We start from the raw sequence: 20,147 nt of genomic DNA, 5'->3' as shown, positions 1-20,147 counted from the left end.
AGTCATTTAGTCGTGTCCGACTCTTTGTCCAGAGCACGCCAGGCACTTCTGTCTTCCACTGCCTCCCACAGTTTGGTCAAACTTCCAACTCTACAATTCTATTATTCTAGCATCTGTGCCGGACAGTCACCCATACCCTCTAGCTATGCATGCAGAAGAGCTTGACACTCCCCCTGCTAAAAGGACCAGAGACCTGGGGGAGTGCCAAGCTCTTTTTGCTTGAGACAAACCTAGAATGCTGCTGCCAGCCAGTGTAGGCAGCAGTGGGCTACATGGATAAACAGGTTGAAGGATTTAGACAGCCTTCCTAATGCATTTGATAGACACTTTAAGCGCCTTTGAGTAATAATAATCATAATAATCATAATAATCATAATAATCATAATAATAATTTAAAAATCGGGGGGGGGGGGGTATCAATAAAGGCAACTCTGGGAAGAAATGCAGCATATCCTGATGGCAAGAACTGATACTTTTTGTAGGAAGAAATATTACCATATTATGACATTATAATAGTAGTAACAAATAATAATTAATGTACCTGTGGGCTGAGGATTAAGGGAGTGTGTTCCTGGAGATTCCCCCAATGACAAAACCAAAACATCAACACTACCATTTTGTGTGACATTTTTTATTTTTAATCAAGGATCAGCTTTTACAGGGGTGGGTTAGAGGTGAAAGATGCTCCTGGCTGAAGAGGGAACAGGTGCTACGTCAGTGCTGGAGAAGTCAAGGATTGGCAGACGGGTCAGAAAACGGGGCTTCCTTGCTCGAAGCAAAACCTGGATTTTCAACCTAGGAGCTTGAAAAGGAAAGGGTGTGTGTATGCCACATGTTTCTGCATTCTGGATATAATCCCAACCACCAGATTTAGAAGTCTCAATTCCCCTTGGTGGTATCCAAGCAAGCTCAGCCCTCTTCTGGGTGCAAACTACACACAACTGTATTTGTTGACACACCATGACCACGGAACTCCCTGCCACCAGATGTGGCTCTATTAGCTTTAAAAGGAGACAAGACAAATTCAGATTCAGATCTATCAAGAGAGCATCCATGTTCAGAAACAGTATCCTTCTGAGCAGCCCCCGCTGAGGACAAGCAGCTGAGCGCAACTACCGCATCCATGCCCAGCTCGTGAGAAAACAGGAGACTGGGCCCTTGGCCTGAATCAGCAGCAGGGCAGTCATTGCGTCCTGAAGAACTACCATGGCTGATCATCAGGCCAACCTTCTGTGGGCCTTCCAGAAGCTAACCTGCAGCCCCGCAGATGCTCCCAAACAATGAAGGCCTCTCTTGCTCCTTTGAAATCTCTTCCATGCCTCGCCTCTTCCCTCCCTCCCTCTCTCCCTCCCTCCCTCTCTCTCTTTATCATCTAAGAAAGCACAGAGTTAAACTATGGAGGCACTGATGGCCACCAACGTTGAGAGATTTAGAAGAGGATTGGACAAACTCATGGAGGAGAGAACTATGGCTGGCTACCAGACATGATGGCTATGATCCGCCTCTGCGGTCGGAGGCAGCCATGCTTCTGAATACCAGTGGCTGGAAACCCAGAAGAGGAGAGGGCTCTTGTGCTCAGATCCTACTTGCGGGTTTCCTACAATATGCATCCGACCGGCCACTGTGAGAACAGCACGCTGGACGAGATGGGCCTTTGGTCTGATCCATCAGGCTTTTCTTATGTTCTTAAGCAAGCAGCCCTCGGCACTTGTTGCTCAAGACAGTGGCCTAGCTCACACATAACAGACATATTATGTCTGACAAACCATGCTTTGGAGAGCCCTGCACACTCCTTCCCCAGCAATTGACACACATGCGCTGTCAGGGTTTATGAGGAAAGGCCTCAGGACAGACACGTATGAGCCCCACCCTCTTGATTTCTAGAAATGTAACACTGCCCACTGCCTGCCTCTCCCACGAGCCACAGAGTAAAAGGCAACTCACCTACACATCGTCCGTCATGCAAAGATCTGTCCGGAGAGAAGGCAAGGAGAGGGATCAGGGAGTGATCTAAAGGCATTCGAGGGTGGCAAGGGTGTGTGTGCTGCATGCTGGTGAGCAAAGGGTTGCTTTGCTACCCAGGGCACAGTCCTGTGTAGCCACCAAATCACAGCTCTGGAACAAGGGCACCCAGAGGTCTTCTAGTCCAACCTTGGCTACACACGTACCACTAGGCAAGCCCATCGCACTCTTGCATTCCCTACTCACTAAACCCCCCCCCCCCGCCCCACAATGCAATTCAGAGTGTCCGGCTGCAAGAGACCAAACATGGCTTATTAACCATTAATTTATGTCTAGATGCAAACTCCCCTCTGTTGCTCACACTGGGAATATGGGATGCATGACACATAAGGCCAGATATCCTTAATTTTTAATTTCAGCAGGAAACTTGTTTATGCCTGTTTCTCCTCTCTGCTCAGTTTTTCTCCTCCTCTTTCTTCATATACCCCCTGCTAAAAATCTAGAAACAGGACCAGCAGGCAGATCAATGGTCAGTGTGCTGTGGATCCCGACCCTACATCAGCTGAAAAGAAAGGATATAATCTGTGTTTTTATGATATACATGGGCTATAGCATGACAATGGTGATGGGTTTTAACTGTGAGCTGCTTTGGGAACCAGTCCTGGTGAGGATGCAGGTGGTGTGTCCCCACATGGATCTGTGGAACTCAATTCCTCGTGAAATCAGGCAAGCTCCACCTGACTGGTATTTTCAGATGTTCTTATCTGATTCATCTCCTCTTTGTCATTTTCAAGAGTCCAATTTAAATTGGGGCTTTTCAAAAAATCAGTTGTGCACTTTGATTTGTTGTAGCATAGGTTGGCATGGAGCCCCATCATTCATTGATTTTTTGCCAGCTCTAAGACTGCTGCACATTTCTGATGTTTCTAAAAAGCTGTGTTCAAATGGCGTTTCGTATTTTGGGGGAGATTTTTCTGAGTCCTGTATTTGTACACGTAATGGAGATCTTTTTCTTAAAAAGGCATGTGATCAATGTATTAAATCAATGGGAAGGGAAAGAAAACAAAGCAAACTGCTGAGATTCTATGTTCTGGCAGCCAGACCTTAAGAGTGAAGGAATATTTTGGGTTTCAGAATTCGAAATACAGACAGACCAGGCAGGAACTAGACCTGTCAGGGGACTGCCATCGGAACAGGGAAGGGAAGTTGAGGGGCAGCTGGGTTACAGGGAACCTCCGGAAATCTTGTGAAGCAGTTCCTCTTCCTGTGGTGGGGAAAGCCACACCTCCAGTGGGGAAGAGGGGAAGGGACCAGAGGATGCTGCTGCGAGCCTCAGCACCACTCCTTGCCAAGCTGGCCAGGAGGGAAGCACGCCTCTTCCGTCTTCTACCCTGCGCAGTGGTGTAAAACGCAAAGAAGGAAGGAAAAGGCTGGGGGTGACTAAGCTATTATGTTGGGGGAGGACCTGGAAACGACCACTCCCAGATTCTGCTAGCGATTGAGGCAGACATGAATTTGTGGTTCTGCACTGTAAATAGTTTTGCACCAAAATAAAACCTGTAAAAGACAGGTTGGAGTCCTGACTGGTTACTCACGAGCAATCACCATTGCCCTCTGACAGGACCCCTTTAAACCAAGGATGGGGAACCACACTGCCCTCAAGAAAACTTCTTTGGGGCCGTGTGCCATTGGTGAGGCAAAACTAAGTGCTGCAATGGACTAGACTTTACCTACGTCCTAGCCTAGTGGCTGCTCAAGTGGGCAGTGCAAACTTCTGGTGAGTGATTACCTAAGGTGGGGTGCTAAGATTCTCGGGGGCACCAGGGGGTGCTGGAGGTGTAAATGACCTTCAGGCTTTGAAACAGGTGCTATCGCTGGATCAAACATCATTTCAATTGCATTAATTAAACTAAATAGTCTTAAGTGGATTTTGAATCAATGCACAATCAATGGCTACTGCTCTAAATGTCATGGCCCTACTATCTTGCTTAGTGTACCTCCTCCACGAGAGGCGGCAACATGAGAATGGGGCCTTTTCTGCAGTGGCTCCCCATTTGTGGAATATTCTCCCCAGGGAGGCTCACCTGGAGCCTTCATTATACACCTTTAGGTGCCAAGTGAAAAAGTTCCTTTTCAACAAGGCCTTGGGCTGATTAACGCTCTATTTACGTTTAAATGTGTTGGGGGGGGGGGTTGTTGTTCCGTTCTTAGCGCTTTAATTATTTACTTGTGCTTTTACTTTGTATTTTTATCTTGTGAACCACCCAAAGGTCTTGTGCTGAATGCCGGTATATAAATCTAATAGATAAATGAAAATGAAAAATAGTGTGTTGTACAAAGCACTATTCCAAATAATGCCTTTTCTTAGGATAGGATGGGGGCACTGGGATGGGTTTTTATGGTACCAAGGGGAAGGGGCCTGAAAACTGTTTATGAATTGCTGCCCTCTGTCCAAGCAAGCAGGAGGCAGGTGAACCCATGATAAACCCCACATGGCAATCCCTAGAGGAAGAAACCTGAGGCCTGTCCGGCTCCCGTTCCCAGTTCTCCCACTTACCAGTGCTGGGCAAGAAGAGGATGTCCTCATTACCAAGTCCCTCTGCCAAGGCCAGCTGGGTGAACCTCTCCCGCAGTTCGGGACTCAGCTCCTTGCTTCTACCTGCCACCAGAAACACAAAGCGCTGTTGAGCAAGGAGAGTTGGTAGAGCACGAGACTCTTCATCTCAGGGTGTGGGTTCGAGTCCCATGTTGGGCAAAAGGATTCCTGCCCTGCAGGGGTTGCACTAGATGATCCTCACGGTCCCTTCCAACTCTCCAGCTCTCCTGCCACCCAATCTATCTGGTGCAATAAAACCCAGGCTCCCCAGTCCTCTGTCCCCAAGGGGAACAGCGCAAGCCAGAAGGGCGAGGGTGGTGGAGCAGAAGGGAGGAAGGCTGCCCCCTGGTGGCAGAGCAGTGGGAGGAACAGACGTACCATACAGTGTTACCATTGTCAACTTCTTCATGTTTTGCTCCTTGGCATACAGCAAGGCGTACTCATCGTAGTTGGTCTCCACCACACGGACGTCATGGCGGTTTCCAGAGCCTGGCATCGAAGGAGGCAAGAGAAGAATTGAAATGGAGCCAGCAAGGAGACACAGTCACACACCCACACCCCATCACTGCCAGACACTGGCTTTGCACACCGAGCAAATGATTCCTGGATTACAGGGGGTTGGACAAGATGAATCTCGGGGTCCCTTCCAACTCTACAATTCTATGATATAAATGGTGCTAGCCACTGGCAGGTTGGTTTGGTTTGGCACCCACCCAACCCCCAGCTGCTAGAACCAGTTTCCCTATCCGTCTGGCAAGGGATGGCTCTTCCTTGCCCTGCTTGGAAACAACCAGGAGGGATTAAGTCAGAAAGGTGCCAATCTCTTTCCCAACCCATCCCAGACTGAGGGTTGCCTGGCTGCTGCCCAGCCAGACGGGAGATGACGTGGCTCTCACTTACGTGGGCTGGTGTATAGGAATCGGCCAGGCTGCTGAGTCCGGACAAAAAGGCTTTTCCTCGTCTCGCACTCGTTGAGCCTAGAGCAGAGAGAGAGCAGGACAGTGTTGAAAGAAGGAGAAGCACAGGCAGCCAACTCAGGAAGCCTCCTGGCTTATGGGAACAACCTTCAGGGTTTTGAGTTTGAGGAATCTCAACTAAAGCATCAATGACAGGTGGCCATCCAACCTCTGCTTAAAAACCTCCAAGGAAGGAGAGTCCATCTCCTCCCAAGGGAGACCGTTCCACTCTCGAACAGCTCTTACTATCAGAAAATTCAGCTCAAATCCTCTGGAGGGCACCAGGTTGGCAGAGTCTTGCTTATGCAATGCTCTTGGGTCACATTTATAAACAAGTACATACTGTAAATCTAGGGATGCAGGTGGCGCTGTGGGTTAAACCACAGAGCCTAGGGCTTGCCGATCAGAAGGACGGTGGTTCGAATCCCCACGACAGGGTGAGCTCCTGTTGCTCCTGCCAACCTAGCAATTCGAAAGCACGCCAAAGTGCAAGTAGGTAAATAGGTACCGCTCCGGCAGGGAGGTAAAAAACATTTCCATGCACTGCTCTGGTTCGCCAGAAGCGGCTTAATCATGCTGGCCACATGACCAGCTCCCTCAGCCAGTACGCCAGCTCCCTCGACCAGTAAAGCGAGATGAGCACCGCAATCCCAGAGTTGTCCATAACTGGACCTAACTGTCAGGGATCCCTTTACCTTTACCTTTACTGTAAATTTACAGCTGAACACAGACCCACAGAGCTGCATACAGCCCTGGTGAAAGGCAACCCATGAATATCCTCATTTTACAGGTGGGGAACACAGAGGCTGAGAGATGAGAGGCCAGTGCAAGGCCAGCCGTAGCAGAGGATTTATTTTATTTTCCTGCTATTGTTGAAATATTGGGAGTGAGAACTCTCCACAGATCAACTGCAAATCAGTCCCCTGGGAGATGCCAGCTTGCTTCTGTCCACATCTGCCCAACATCTGTCTATTGCAGAATCTCTATGGGCTGTCTAAAACAATAATAGCAGCTTCAAGCAGTGTATCATTAACCTGTGGAACTCCCAGTCACAAGGTTTGTGGCCATGGGGTTGGATGGTTTTTCTTTTTAAAGGGTTCTATGGATGCAAGAAGAAGGGTCCATTGCTGCCAACAGTGATCAGTGTTGAAAGCACTATGGAACCTCCATGTCCAAAAGCAGCGTACCCTTAGAGGTCAGTTGCTGGGAGCATGCAACAGGCAAGGGTCATTGCCTCATGCCCTGCTTGGGGACTTCCCCAGGTCATCTGTCTGTCCATATTTGGAAGCAGGAAACTGGGCTGGGTGGATCTTTTGCCTGATCCAGCCTGGCTCTTCTCATCTTGCCCAGCATCCTGACTCCAGGATCAGTTCAGCATGGAGCGCTTCCAAGCAAGGCAGCCGCAGTCTCCCATCATATCTGGGCATCAGTGTTCCCGTGCTCCAGTGTGGTGTAGTGGTTAAGAGCGGTGGACTTGTAATCTGGTGAACCGGGTTCGCTACCCCGCTCCTCCACATGCAGCTGCTGGGTGACCTTGGGCTAGTCACACTTCTCTGAAGTCTCTCAGCCCCTCTGACCTCACAGAGTGTTTGTTGTGGGGGAGGAAGGGAAAGGAGAATGTTAGCTGCTTTGAGACTCCTTTAGGTAGTGAGAAAGCGGGATATCAAATCCAAACCCTTCTTCTTCTGAACATGGAGGTTCTGCTCCTAGCCTTTTGTGCTGACAAAAGACCCACCCCTCCATTAATCTTGCTCATCCCTGATTTTTGATGCCATTGTGACCAGAGGCCTGTGCAACATCCCACAATATTAATTCCATCTGTTGGGTGGGGGGGCACGCCAGGCCAAGGCTTGGCAGCCCACCTGTGCCTCCTTACTTGGGGTAAGTGGAGGTGACATCCAGGTCCCCGTCCTCCGTGGTCATGACCACCGTGGTACACATCTTCATCACCTGCTTCTTGTCCTTGAACCAGCGGGCGTTGGAGCCCAGGGCAATGCTGTACCATTTCCCTGTGAACTACAAGCACAGGGACCGCTTTAGCACAAACGTTTTGCTCTGGAATCTGCTGCCTGGCCAAATGGGTGGGGTGGGGTGGGACGCAATGCCTTGTGGGCTGATGGGAGACCCCAGTTCCCTGATTTATAAACCTTTCCTTGTTGCTCGCCAGCCCACTGTGCTGCCCTTGGCTCTTCCTCCCTCACACTTGTGCTAAAAACAGTGCAAGCTTCAGAGTAACACAGGGATCTTCCTTGGCCTGGGCATTAAAGATTCAGGGAGAGGAGAGGCATACTGGCACCTCTCTTTGGAGTAGCTTTGCCTAAAGAAGAAGCCTCTTCAGATTTCCCCTCCAACCACCATAAATTAAGACACTTTGGTGGAAAACTCTCTCTTGGAGTTGGGAGCACATAAGCCACACAATTAACAAGGCTAAGTCAGAATTAGCCCTCTTCGTCTCTTTGTTGTGCCCCTTGCTGAACACATTTTGGTGGGGAGTGGGTGGGGCACAAACAAACAGATTATTTCCAGAATTTCAAAACACCTTCCCTATTTATCCCCAGCCTCTGAGATATGAAAAGCTCTAGCTTCCTGGGTAGAGCAGCTGTTTTGCAATCCCCACTGGCAGCATCTCCAGCTGGGGCTGGGAGACGCCTCCACTTGAAATCCTGGCTGCTGCCAGCCAGTGTTGACATTACTGGGCTTGCTAGATCAAGGGTCTGACTTGATTTAAGGCAGCTTCCCAAATTCCTGTACATGCAGATCGTTGGCACAGGCATTGTGTAAAGAGGTAGCGAGTGAGTTTCCTTCTCATTCCTTTTGCACAGCCACTAGCCAGACAATGAGAACATTCTCACGTCGGTCATCCTCTCTTCTCGTCCTTCACAGGACTTGGCTTGGAGTTGAAGCATATGTTTTTCAATGCCTGGAACATTCCAGCGGAGACACTGAATGACAGGCAGAACGACAAGTCTCTCTCCCACTGGGGTCCCTTTGCAAGATTTTAGATCTGAGCTTCTCAGGGTCTAACTGAAAGACAGCCACTGTGGCATAATGGCTAGAGCACCAGACTAGGACCTGGGAGACCAGGATTCAGTTCCCACCCTCAGTCGTGAAGCTCCCTGAGAGTGTAGCCTTGTGCCAGCTGCTGCCTCTCTCAGACTAACCTCCCTCACAGGGTTGCTGTTTGGATTAAATGAGGAGGTGCGTGGGTCATGCACGCCACCTTGACCTCCTGGAGGGAAAGCAGGATGGAAATGCAATAAATGAAATTAAATAAGTCATTTCATTTCAGATTCTGCAAGGGTCCAGGGCAGACGATCCAGGGACGGGGCTTGCTAGGTTTAAGCCAAGCTCCACGCAGACAAGTGAACCCAGCTCTTTGGCCCCTGAGCTGGGGGCAGGGACGGGGGGGGGGGAGGCGCGGTTACCTGATCCTGCTGGAAGTCAGGCTGCACAGCCACTTCAGCCTGTACCTGGGACAGGCAGCCCAGGGTCAGGGCAAGGACGCTGAAGAATTGTGTCCGCATTGTGCCTAATGCTCTCCTGGGTCTGCTGCTGGCCTCTCTCTGCACAGCCTGTCCAGAAACCCAGGCCAGCCAGCTATTTATTGGCCAGTTGAGCAATGCTTCAGAGTGGGATCATGCTGACCTCTCTTCCCCCCACCCCCACTGATATAGTCTGTTACACAAAGCAGAAAGAGAGAGAACAGGGAAAGAACATGAGAGGGCGGAACAGCTGCTGCAATTTCCCACCCGCTATTCCCCCTCCAAAATGTTGACTCCCTACTGCGGCCTGGAGCAGGGAAGGGTTTTGAAGTATTGGGGTCTGGTGCACTCTGCTGGCACACTGCTTGTGCATCACCACAGGAAATTTGGTGAATGATAGAGATAAAGGAGAGCAGGCTATAGTTTCTAGCAAAGCAACAATGACCAGGTCATCTGCAACAGGCGTCAGAAGAGGCGAAAAGCATCTATTTTTTCCATGTCAACAACAATAGATCACTTGATAGCATGGGAGCAACAAGTTCAGCCAGGGACAGTGTAGGAGAACAGAAAGCATGTCCTATTCGGAGTTGGCCTGTGCCATTACCAAGGGCAGAGCCATCAGTAAAAAAGAATAAATCAGTGTTGTGAAAAGGCTGATAAGCAACTTGGATCCATTTGGATGTAGGCATGAGCAGAGTTGCCAAGAAACTCACACTCATAAGTTGATACGTGTTGCACAGGGAAAATGTTGGGTTTGCAAGCACGGAGGAGTCTAAACAGCATGCAGAGCTTCAAGGATTAAAGGTAAAGGTACCCCTGCCCGTACGGGCCAGTCTTGACAAACTCTGGGGTTGTGCGCCCATCTCACTTAAGAGGCCAGGGGCCAGCGCTGTCCGGAGACACTTCCGGGTCACGTGGCCAGCGTGACATCGCTGCTCTGGCGAGCCAGAGCCGCACACGGAAACGCCGTTTACCTTCCCGCTGGTAAGCGGTCCCTATTTATCTACTTGCACCCGGAGGTGCTTTCGAACTGCTAGGTTGGCAGGCGCTGGGACCGAGCAGCGGGAGCGCACCCCGCCGCAGGGATTCGAACCGCCGACCTTTCGATCGGCAAGTCCTAGGCGCTGAGGCTTTAACCCACAGCGCCACCTGCGTCCCTCAAGGATTAAGGGTGGTTAATAATGATGTCAGTCACTTTCTCCACTAACAGAGCAACTGCAGCTACGACATGCAAACAATGGGAAATTGAGCAATCCAAAAGACTAAGTTAAAAAACCTGAAGCAACACCTGATTCTTAGAGCCTTCCTGGAGGCAAGAGCTTGTTTGAGCAAGGCAAAGGCTGCTACAAGGCGAGAGCAGCTGGAGAAAAAGGGGAAAGACTTTAGTCTCTAGTCCCTGTTTACCAGCTTTCACAAGAGCATAATGTAAAAGCAATTGATAACAGCAAGTTCATACATAAACCTTTAAACAATTGCTTTACTGTGAATCTAGAGTTGATCAAGCTCAATTCCGAGTGTGCCATAGGGCTGACCTCAGTGTTGCAAAAAGGGCAGGTTCCACCCTCAGATGCTCCTGCAACAACTTGTTCTTCCAAACAGTTTCAAGATCCAGACTTCCGGGTTAGCGCCTCCAGCAATGGCGGAGCTCCTCCGATCGGAAGGAACCGGCTCCATGAAAAACAGGGTCTGACCGCCACGGCAACGGTGGAGACCCTTAGAAATCACAGACGGGAGAAGTCTGTGAACTTGGGATTCGGCTGGCACCTTTAGCGCCCACCTACTCATGGGGAGACCCGGTATCGGGAATCCGGAGCGACGTGGGGTGAGAGGCGCGGTGCTTTGAATCGACTGCTTATTTCACGGAGCGAAGCCGCATTGCCGCTGTCGGAGAGCGCTGACTTTTTTCCTGTGGACAATTGGATTCTAAACAACAACCCATGAGTAGAATGGGAAATTGAGCTTTTAAATAATTTAATTTGGCACCGAACGGGGAAGGTCTAAACAGGAAGTCCACCTTCCCTTTCTGTAAATAGACTGAAGCAAAGTAGTTATTAACTAAGGTTTTGGAAAGTCTCACGTAAAGGATTAAAACTCCACTGATTGAAACCATCAATTCTGACCAAGTGAACTTGCAGGAGAAGGTGGAAAATTAAAGATTGAAGCATCACGTCTCTGAACCTGGGAACGGTTTGCAAAAAGTCCATTGACGGTAAACAGGACAAATTTGGCAGCTAGCTTTAACTTGACAGCTAGCTTTAATTCGACAGCTGGCATTAATTTGACAGCTAGCTTTAAAAGAAAGACATTGTTTCTATTGTCTGCTTCTGCACTTAAAAAGAAGAAAAAGTAACTGGGAACTGTTATTAATTTACTTTTGGAATTGTGCTTGAAAGGATTGATACAAATTGAGACTGTTTCCCTCTAGAGGGAGTTTTGGGACATTGTTACAACTGTGCAGCTGGGAAATTGGTCTGAAGATAAGGACTGTGAGAAATTAGTTTTGACCTTGAATATCTTAAGAATGTCGGTAAAGGAAGAAGTAGTGTCTGTTCTGAATAGGACAATTCATCTGCTGGGAAAGCTGCATAAACAGATAGATGTCATGGCTACTAATATTGATATCTTGGGAACAAAAGTGGGCATCAGCATAGAAGTCGACAAGAACCCGGCACAAGAATCTTTCTCAACTGAACAAATTGATGAATTAGAGGAGAAAGTTGCTGTTGTTGAATATAAAGCAAAACATGGGGGAGCCTTAACCCTAAAGAGGCAAATGGAGGATTACAACTTGAGGCCTTATATGACTGTAATTAGGAGAAGCCAGCTTTTGAAGATGGGTGCCTGGCCTGATCTGGAAAAGGAAAAGTGGAGAGATCCCTTTATGCAGGGATCAAATGACTTTTGGAATATGAATTTGAGCCAGGAGGAGATTGGAGCTTCGGGGGCCTTTGGACTTGGAAGAATTGTGAAACAAGGTTTGGAATACTTTATGGGCCCTAGCTTTAATTTTGGAAACCTGGCAGACTTGTCAAGAAGGAATATAAGCATCGTTGGGTTGGAGCTCCCCCGAGATCTGCTTTTTAGCACCAAAGATTATCAAGAAGATTGGCAGAAGGGAAATGAAGAAGAGTTAAGAGCCTCGGATATCAGATCTCCAGGTTGATGGACGCTGGGAGGTTGATGGAACTGACGGCAGGGGCCGGGACCGGGGAAGGGAGACGGAGGAAAGAAATTGGGAATTTAAAGTGTATATAAGGAGATTTTTTTAAAAAAAAATTAATGAGAAATGGAAAAATCGTGGAATGAAATTTTTATGACCCTAGGGGAAATGTCTTAAGAGATTAAGTTCAATATATTAGTTTTAACGAGAAACAAGATTAAATAAAGTAAAAATGGATGATTAATTGGTGAAAGAAGAGAATGTTAAATTACAGTATATTAAGATAAATTATTAGATTAAAAAAAAGATGAAGGATTTGCTGAAATATCTAACTGAACCAGAATACAAAGAGGGGAGGTGTGAGGAGGTCAAGGAAATAAGTTAAAGAAGGAAAGTCATGTAAAGGTTTGATTTGTTCTTTTCTTTTTTTTTTCTTTCTTGATTCAATGTATCTTTTTTGTTTTGTTTTTTGTCTGTTTTCCATTTTTTATCTTTTTTCTTTGATGTGACTTGTTTTTATGCATTGATTTCTTTTTTGGTTTAATTGGGTGTTTTTCTGTTGTTATCTTTTTTATTACTTATGTAACCTTTAAAATTTTAATAAAAATCTTTTTTTTTAAAAAAAAAAAAGTTTCAAGATCCATTGCCAGTTGCAAGGCCTCCTGGTTGGCGAGGCTCTCCACCTTCTATCCTGGCAAACTGAACTAAAACCGAGTGTGCACATTGAACTTTGGCATCTTTTCAGCCAGCACACCCAAACTGTGATGGGAAACTACTTCTGTCAGCAGACCTTGCAGCTTGGGTGAATTAGATTGAAGGAATCGCTTATAGTTTTTGTAATTCAGAGGCTTTATTCATGCAGGAATTACTTACAGGATGAGTGGGGGTGAGAGAAAGAAAGCAGCAGATATATTGTCTAGAGAATAGCAAAACAAAATGGCTCAGCTTTTAGGGGCAGAGTTAACTTAGACCAGGCATCCCCAAACTTGGCCCTCCAGATGTTTTGGGACTACAATTCCCATCACCCCTGACCACTGGTCCTTTTAGCTAGGGATGATGGGAGTTGTAGTCCCAAACAGCTGGAGGACCAAGTTTGGGGGTGTCTGACTTAGACAAACAGCTGGATAGATTGTTGCACTACCAGTGCCCTCATGTGGTTTGAAGCAACACATGCATTAGCTAGAAGTTCAGTGAGAAGGAAATACATTTGCTCTTCTCCTACAGCTTCTTCACAACAACCTTGGCTTCACTCCTCCTCCAGAGCAGGTTTCTGTTGCTGCTCTTTCCACTTCCACTCTTCCAGTGTCCATCTTCCTCTGAGCTGCCCCTTCTCATTGGCTGCTAGGAAAGCCTGTCTCTGCAGCTGAGCACCCTTTGCATCCTTCTTTATGTTTAACTGAAAGACTTTTTAAAGATATGACATGTTTCGGTGGACATTTTGAGTGATTTGGGGGGTTTACAGTTAATTTTATCAGATTTTAAGGTGCATCCTTTTGGTATCCTTCTGAACATCAATTAAACTATGGTATTAATTACAGGTAGGTAGCCATGTTGGTTTGCCGTAGTCGAAACAAAATAAAAAAATTCCTTCCAGTAGGACCTTAAAGACCAACTAAGTTTGTTATTGGTATAAAGTGGTATTAAGTGGAAGTAAATGAATCAAATAAGTAAGAAAGTGTCATCGAAATGAAGGCAAAAAGAGCCTTGGACCTGGGTCAGACCAGCCGCACATCTACTCCTTTTAGAGACAGTGGGGTGTTTTAATGTATTCCACCCCCTTGGTTTTGATGGATGGATGGATGGATGGATGGATGGATGGATGGATGTTTTGAGTTGCCATAGCAAAAAAAAAAAAAAAAAAAAATCACCTAAGAAATTTAATAATAATAATAATAATAATAATAATAATAATAATAATTACAAAGATACAGCACCACTCCAAAGGCATAATAAAACATTAACTCACACAAATATTCCCTTTACAAAGTATATATCCACACTTTCTTTTGCTCTGTGCTTTCTAGACATAGGTCTTACATTCCCAGGTCCAGGTCTGAGCAGGTTTTGTTTTGTTTTGTTTTTGTCCTGGCAGACAAAAGCGGTCCAAAAGTGGTCCAGGCACTTTCCTGGGAAAACATGCATTTTACTGCTGAATCAGAGCAAACAGCAAAAAACAAAAACAAAACATACGATAGCTGTTTGCTCCCACTCAGTGGTAAAAAAACAGGGTTTCCCTGGGAAAGTGCCTGGACCAACCCCCCCCCCCCAAAAAAAAACCCCTCACACTCAAGCACAGCTTTAAAACCCAGACTTGTGTCTAGAAACGCTGCACAAAAGGAAGTCCAGATGACCCCTTAAACAATGCAGACACTTGCATATATACATATATACCCCCATCGTTCAGCCCGGACACTGAGATCCAGCACCGAGGGCCTTCTGGCGGTTCCCTCATTGCGAGAAGTGAGGCTACAGGGAACCAGGCAGAGGGCCTTCTCAGTAGTGGTGCCCACCCTGTGGAACGCCCTCCCATCAGATGTCAAAGAGATAAACAACTACCTGACATTCAGAAGACATCTTAAGGCAGCCCTCTTCAGGAAAGTTTTTAATATGTAACGCTGTACTGTTTTAAACACTTGATTGGGAGCCGCCCAGAGTGGCTGGGGAAACTCAGCCAGATGGGCAGGGTATAAATAATAAATTATTATTATTATTATTATTATTATTATTATTATTATTATTATTATTATTATTACATGGGTGACCATGTGCTTGATATTTGTATAAAAATTAAAAATTCTGGGGCCCTGCGCCTTCAGTTCTTCATTCCTTTGCCCCCCCCCCAAATGTGAAAATGCAATAACTGAGAGGATGCCTGTCTGCTTGGCAAATGCCTTTAACAAGGCTGGAATGAGATTTTAAACACACACACATACAGTCCCACGGCATCCACTGCTGTGAGCTACTCAGAGGACAATGATGTGGAAACACAAATGTCATAAGGCCAGTGTTTTCCATTTGTCTACTGCTAAGCCGGCATTGTGGAACAGTCTGCCTCCAGGCGGGATATGATCCTTAATTGCCACCCCTTCAAGTACCCCTCGCCACACTTAAAACTCCCAGTTGTTCTGCTTAGCCCCGCCAAAGCAACATTTTACGTAAGAGCGGCTGTTTACAAAAGGGATTTTCATTTCGCCTCCTCAACCAATTCCAGTACCTGTTTTGCAGGGTGAATGAGGGCACATTCTTCCGCCCCAGCTTTAACCCGCACACTATCAGGGTAGTTCAGTTGCCGCAGGGAGTTGGAAGAGACGATCCTCAGGATTGCTTCCAACTCTATGATTCTACAACACACACGGCAACTGCGGGAAACTCAGTGCAAGCAGCAAGAAGCAGGAGGTAAAGGCATCAGTGCCTTTATTTGGCATGCAAATTCCTTCAGTCCTGGAACGCCGCAAGGGAGAAGCGCAGAGCCAAGAATTCTCTCCCTTCTATACAACTGCAAAGAATATACACAGAGATAAAGGTAAAGGTAAAGGTACCCCTGCCCATACGGGCCAGTCTTGACAGACTCTGGGGTTGTGCGCCCATCTCACTTAAGAGGCCAGGGGCCAGCGCTGTCCGGAGACACTTCCGGGTCACGTGGCCAGTTTGACATCGCTGCTCGGGCGAGCCAGAGCCGCACACGGAAACGCCGTTTACCTTCCCGCTGGTAAGCGGTCCCTATTTATCTACTTGCACCCGGAGGTGCTTTCGAACTGCTAGGTTGGCAGGCGCTGGGACCGAGCAGCGGGAGCGCACCCCGCCGCAGGGATTCGAACCGCCGACCTTTTGATCGGCAAGTCCTAGGCGCTGAGGCAACACACCCCTATTTACAAAGGGGGAGAGAGAGATGGATATTGCCCTTTTACTCATACATTGGTACCTCGGCTGTCAAACGTAATCCGTTCCGGAACGCTGTTCGACTTCCGAAATATTCAACAACTGAGGCGCAAAGGGCAGTCTGCAAAGTCAATGGAGAAAATTGTGAGGGGGGAAGCAGCAGAAGTTGTTTGGCTTCCGAGACGCTCGAAAACCAAGATACCATTGTATAAAGGAAGGGCTGGTGGTCTCCCTTGCCCCATTCACTGCCCATTGGTGCTGTGCTGAAAACGTCTTTTTTATTATTATTTATTAATTTTATATACCACCCTTCATCACAAGCTCTACCCTGAAAACCAACCTTGATCAGTTAATGAGAAAATTATTTGTTTGCTATTTTATTACTACCCACCCATCTCCCTAAGGTTCCAAAGGCAGAGTACAAGAATGTAAAATACAGTTTGAAAACTTGCAATAAAAAAATTCAATCTCACACATCCAAAAAGTGTCGATCTTTATTACATATAGATAAAGGAGAGAAAAACTTTCGATGAAAGAACCAGAAGCCAAGGAGGCTGATCCTTGTCCACAATAAAAATATTCATCACCATTGGCCAGTTTCCCACACTACAATGGAAGGTTTCCTGGGAGTTTTATTGTATGATTTTATGCTCAGTTGTAAACTGTTCTGGGGTTGTTGTTTTTAGAAATAATGGGTGGCGCTATGGGTTAAACCACAGAGCCTAGGACTTGCTGATCAGAAGGTTGGCGGTTCAAATCCTGTGATGGGGTGAGCTCCTGTTGCTCGGTCCAGCTCCTGCCGACCTAGCAGTTCGAAAGCACGTCAAAGTGCAAGTAGATAAATAGGTACCACTTTGGTGGGAAGGTAAACGGCATTTCCGTGTGCTGCTCTGGTCCACCAGAAGTGGCTTAGTCATGCTGGCCACATGACTGGAAGCTGTACGCTGGCTCCCTCGGCCAATAAAGCGAGATGAGCGCCGCAACCCCAGAGTTGGTCAAGATTGGACCTAATGGTCTGGGGTCCCTTTACCTTTTTATACAGAACCAGCCCATCCATGAGGCAAGGGGAGGCAGGCAACCGCCTCAGGTGGCAGGATCCATAAGGGAAGCAGATCCTGATGTCAGTCTTTATTCCCCGCCCACCTTGTTTCAGAGATAGATCGTCACTCCCCAGTTCTTCTCTGGTGGGGAGAGGGGGCACTATTTTGTGGTTCGCTTCAGGGGCCAAAATGTCTTGGACCAGCCCAGGCAATATATATATCTTGTTACAGAAGTTGGGTGCAGTCTCCGCTCCCTGCCAAACAGTAGCAAGATTCCAGGGGGTTCCTGGTGCTCACCCATGTTTCATGCTTCTTTGGAAAATTGAAGATGCTGCTGAGATTGCCATAGCTTTAAGAAATATGGTTTATTCACATATTTACACCTTCCGTCTCCATGGAGGGAGTTCTGATCTTTGTTTCTTTTTTGTGTGAATATTTTTTATCCATTTTCCAATTAAAAAAAAATCATATTAGTAACAAATCAAACCACATCTTTCCACATTCAAAAACAAAAAACAATATAGCCAACTATATAATCCAAATGAATTAATTTCAACGGGTCTTCCCGTGTTCTGGATTTCAAAAGCCATATATCCATCCTTTATCTTTCTGCTATCTTCTCTATTACTTCACAATTTTCTAATCCTGATATTAACTATCTCCTCTGTCAGTCACTGGTATAACTCACTATCTTGCTGTATTTGACCATTCCTTATTTCTGTAATCACGCAGGGGGCTTTTTCCACATTGTTCTTAGTTTTAATATTTTGAAGCACAGTCCTCTTCGTTGGCCCCTCCTTTTTCTGCTGATTGTTGTTCTAGTAGGCTCTGGGCTTTCATCCAAGGTTGAAATTAATTAGTGACTTCTCACTGTCTTTGATGTTTCAAATACAGTGGTACCTCGGGTTAAGAACTTGATTCGTTCTGGAGGTCCATTCTTAACCTGAAATTGTTCTTAACCTGAGGTACCACTTTAGCTAATGGGGCCTCCCGCTGCCACTGTGCCACCGCACAATTTCTGTTCTCATTCTGAAGCAAAGTTCTTAACCTGAAGTACTATTTCTGGGTTAGCGGAGTCTATAACCTGAAGCGTCTGTAACCTGAGGTACCACTGTATACTGTAGTGGTGTACTTGGCAATCAGTAAGTCACACAAAGATTGTCTCTGCTTCCTCATAAAAACCCACGCCACCTCTCTGGGGCCCTTGGAGAGCTGGCAGGCATACAGAGTTCACCACCACTCTTTTCTCAAACTGTAATATTCCATGCAAGCAAATGCATCCTCTGTAAAGTACATCTCCATTATCCCCCCGATTGAAGGAGGCTTTTTCTGGTCATATCCTTTTTCTTACTGCATTAGAGCTTTTACTGCCGCCATCTTCCTCCTCAGCCTGAGCTGTTCTGATCATATCTTATCTTGCTCTGCCAATTATGATCAGGGCTCTCCACCAAGGACGGCAATTGGGGTTCGCCAAATCATGAAATAGCAAATATAACCAATACAAAAGTATGGCAGCTGTCACCTCATTCATCAAAACGACAAGAAATAAGCCTTTTTGAAGTCCGAAACTTGGCCTCCAATGACTGTGTAGTTTAGTAGATTTTTTCTTTTAACTCTCTCCGTCCAGAACATGCCTGTTTCCCCCCCCCCCCAAAAAAAAAATCTTTTAATTTTTAGGAAACAGGGACTCCCGGCTGATGAGACTGACTTTGGAGAGTTGCCAAATTCGTGCCTTGGACATCACCCAGAGTTCCTGCCTTTGCATCTTGTTACGGAGCACAGATAATGGATTGTCTGGGGGTAGCACAGGCCCCCCTTCCCGGGGGGGGGGTCAGGGTTAATTACCCTCATTTAACCCTGAATTACTGGCACGACTGGCTGTCCGATCTCTTGGGAAGCCGCCATATCTCATCGCTGGAAGCTGGAAGACCGGAGGGAGTTCAGATCTTGCAGCATGCTCCTCTCAAGCAGGGGCTTCTTCCTGATGGGAGCCAATGTAGATGTTTAAAGACCAGTATTATATGGTCCCGGCAGCTGCTCCCAGTCACCAGTCTGGCAGCCACATTCTGGATTAGTTGTCATTTCCGAGTCACCTTCAAAGGTAGCCCCACGTAGAGCGCATTGCAGTAGTACAAGTGGGAGATTACTAGTACAAAGCTGATTCCTGCTATCTTTGATCATGGCACATTCTCATAGAATGGTAGAGCTGGAAGGGATCCTTGGGGTCATCTAGTCCGACCTTCTGCCACACAGGAATCTCAACTAGATCAGACATGACAGGTGGCCATCCAACCTCTGCTTAAAAACCTCCAAGGAATGACATCCACAATCTCCTGAGGGCATCCATTCTAGTCTTGAACATTTCTTTCTCCAGAAAGGCCCTACTGATGTTTGGTTGGGATCGCCTTTCTTGTAACTTGGATCCATTGTTTTGGGTCCTGTTCTTCTATGCCTGTGAAAGGCTACCTGGGATTTTGCCTCTTGCCCTGCATTTCCTCCATCTCCAATGGCAGAACATGACCCCCCCCCAAGAGAAGAGCAGCCACTTCCACAAAACCCTCCCTCTCTCCAAGCCCCAGGACTGAAGAGAAGCAGGAGGTGATGCTGCTTTCACAGCTCATGGAGGAGGTGGACCAACTGTGCCGAGTGTGGGGATAGGTGAGTGCTCTCTGCCACCTGCCTCAGGTGGGCTGTTTCCCCTTTATCACATACACAGCCCAACAATATAATGACAAAAATCCACCAACAGCATAAAGGTAAAGGTAAAGGTACCCCTGCCCGTACGGGCCAGTCTTGACAGACTCTGGGGTTGTGCGCCCATCTCACTTAAGAGGCCAGGGGCCAGCGCTGTCCGGAGACACTTCCGGGTCACGTGGCCAGCGTGACATCGCTGCTCTGGCCAGAGCCAGGGCCGCACACGGAAACGCCGTTTACCTTCCCGCTGGTAAGCGGTCCCTATTTATCTACTTGCACCCGGAGGTGCTTTCGAACTGCTAGGTTGGCAGGCGCTGGGACTGAGCAGCGGGAGCGCACCCCGCCGCAGGGATTCGAACCGCCGACCTTTCGATCGGC

The 20,147-nt window shown here is 47.3% G+C and overlaps 1 protein-coding gene across 2 annotated transcripts; it reads right to left on the bottom strand.

The window, feature by feature from the left end:
• Nucleotides 1-615: 615 nt before the first annotated feature.
• LOC307217171 (lipocalin-like) lies at nucleotides 616-9,146 on the bottom strand. Of its 2 annotated transcripts, none has more exons than XM_079978335.1 (7): nucleotides 8,940-9,146; nucleotides 7,391-7,530; nucleotides 5,459-5,535; nucleotides 4,937-5,047; nucleotides 4,520-4,621; nucleotides 1,945-1,970; nucleotides 616-795 (listed from the first exon to the last, which is right to left on the bottom strand). In XM_079978335.1, the coding sequence occupies exons 1-6, from the start codon at nucleotides 9,036-9,038 to the stop codon at nucleotides 1,945-1,947; spliced, it is 555 nt and encodes a 184-aa protein (XP_079834461.1). In that variant the 5' UTR covers nucleotides 9,039-9,146; the 3' UTR covers nucleotides 616-795. The 2 variants fall into 2 exon arrangements, with proteins under 2 accessions (XP_079834461.1, XP_079834460.1); XM_079978334.1 differs by having other exon boundaries at nucleotides 616-802; nucleotides 8,940-9,139.
• Nucleotides 9,147-20,147: the final 11,001 nt, after the last annotated feature.

Source organism: Podarcis cretensis (assembly GCF_951804945.1).
Source record: "Podarcis cretensis genome assembly, chromosome: 5".
NCBI lineage: Eukaryota > Metazoa > Chordata > Lepidosauria > Squamata > Lacertidae > Podarcis > Podarcis cretensis.
Note: the sequence above shows the minus strand (reverse complement) of the source record. Positions and strands in the feature narration are given on the sequence as shown.

Coding starts and splice junctions, on each gene's coding strand:
- LOC307217171 (XM_079978335.1), bottom strand. CDS start 9,038: ATGCGGACACAATTCTTCAGCGTCCTTGCCCTGACCCTGGGCTGCCTG. Junction 5,536..7,390: donor GTCACCTCCACTTACCCCAA/GTAAGGAGGCAC, acceptor TCTCTGCTCTAG/GCTCAACGAGTGCGAGACGA. Junction 5,048..5,458: donor ATTCCTATACACCAGCCCAC/GTAAGTGAGAGC, acceptor CTTCGATGCCAG/GCTCTGGAAACCGCCATGAC.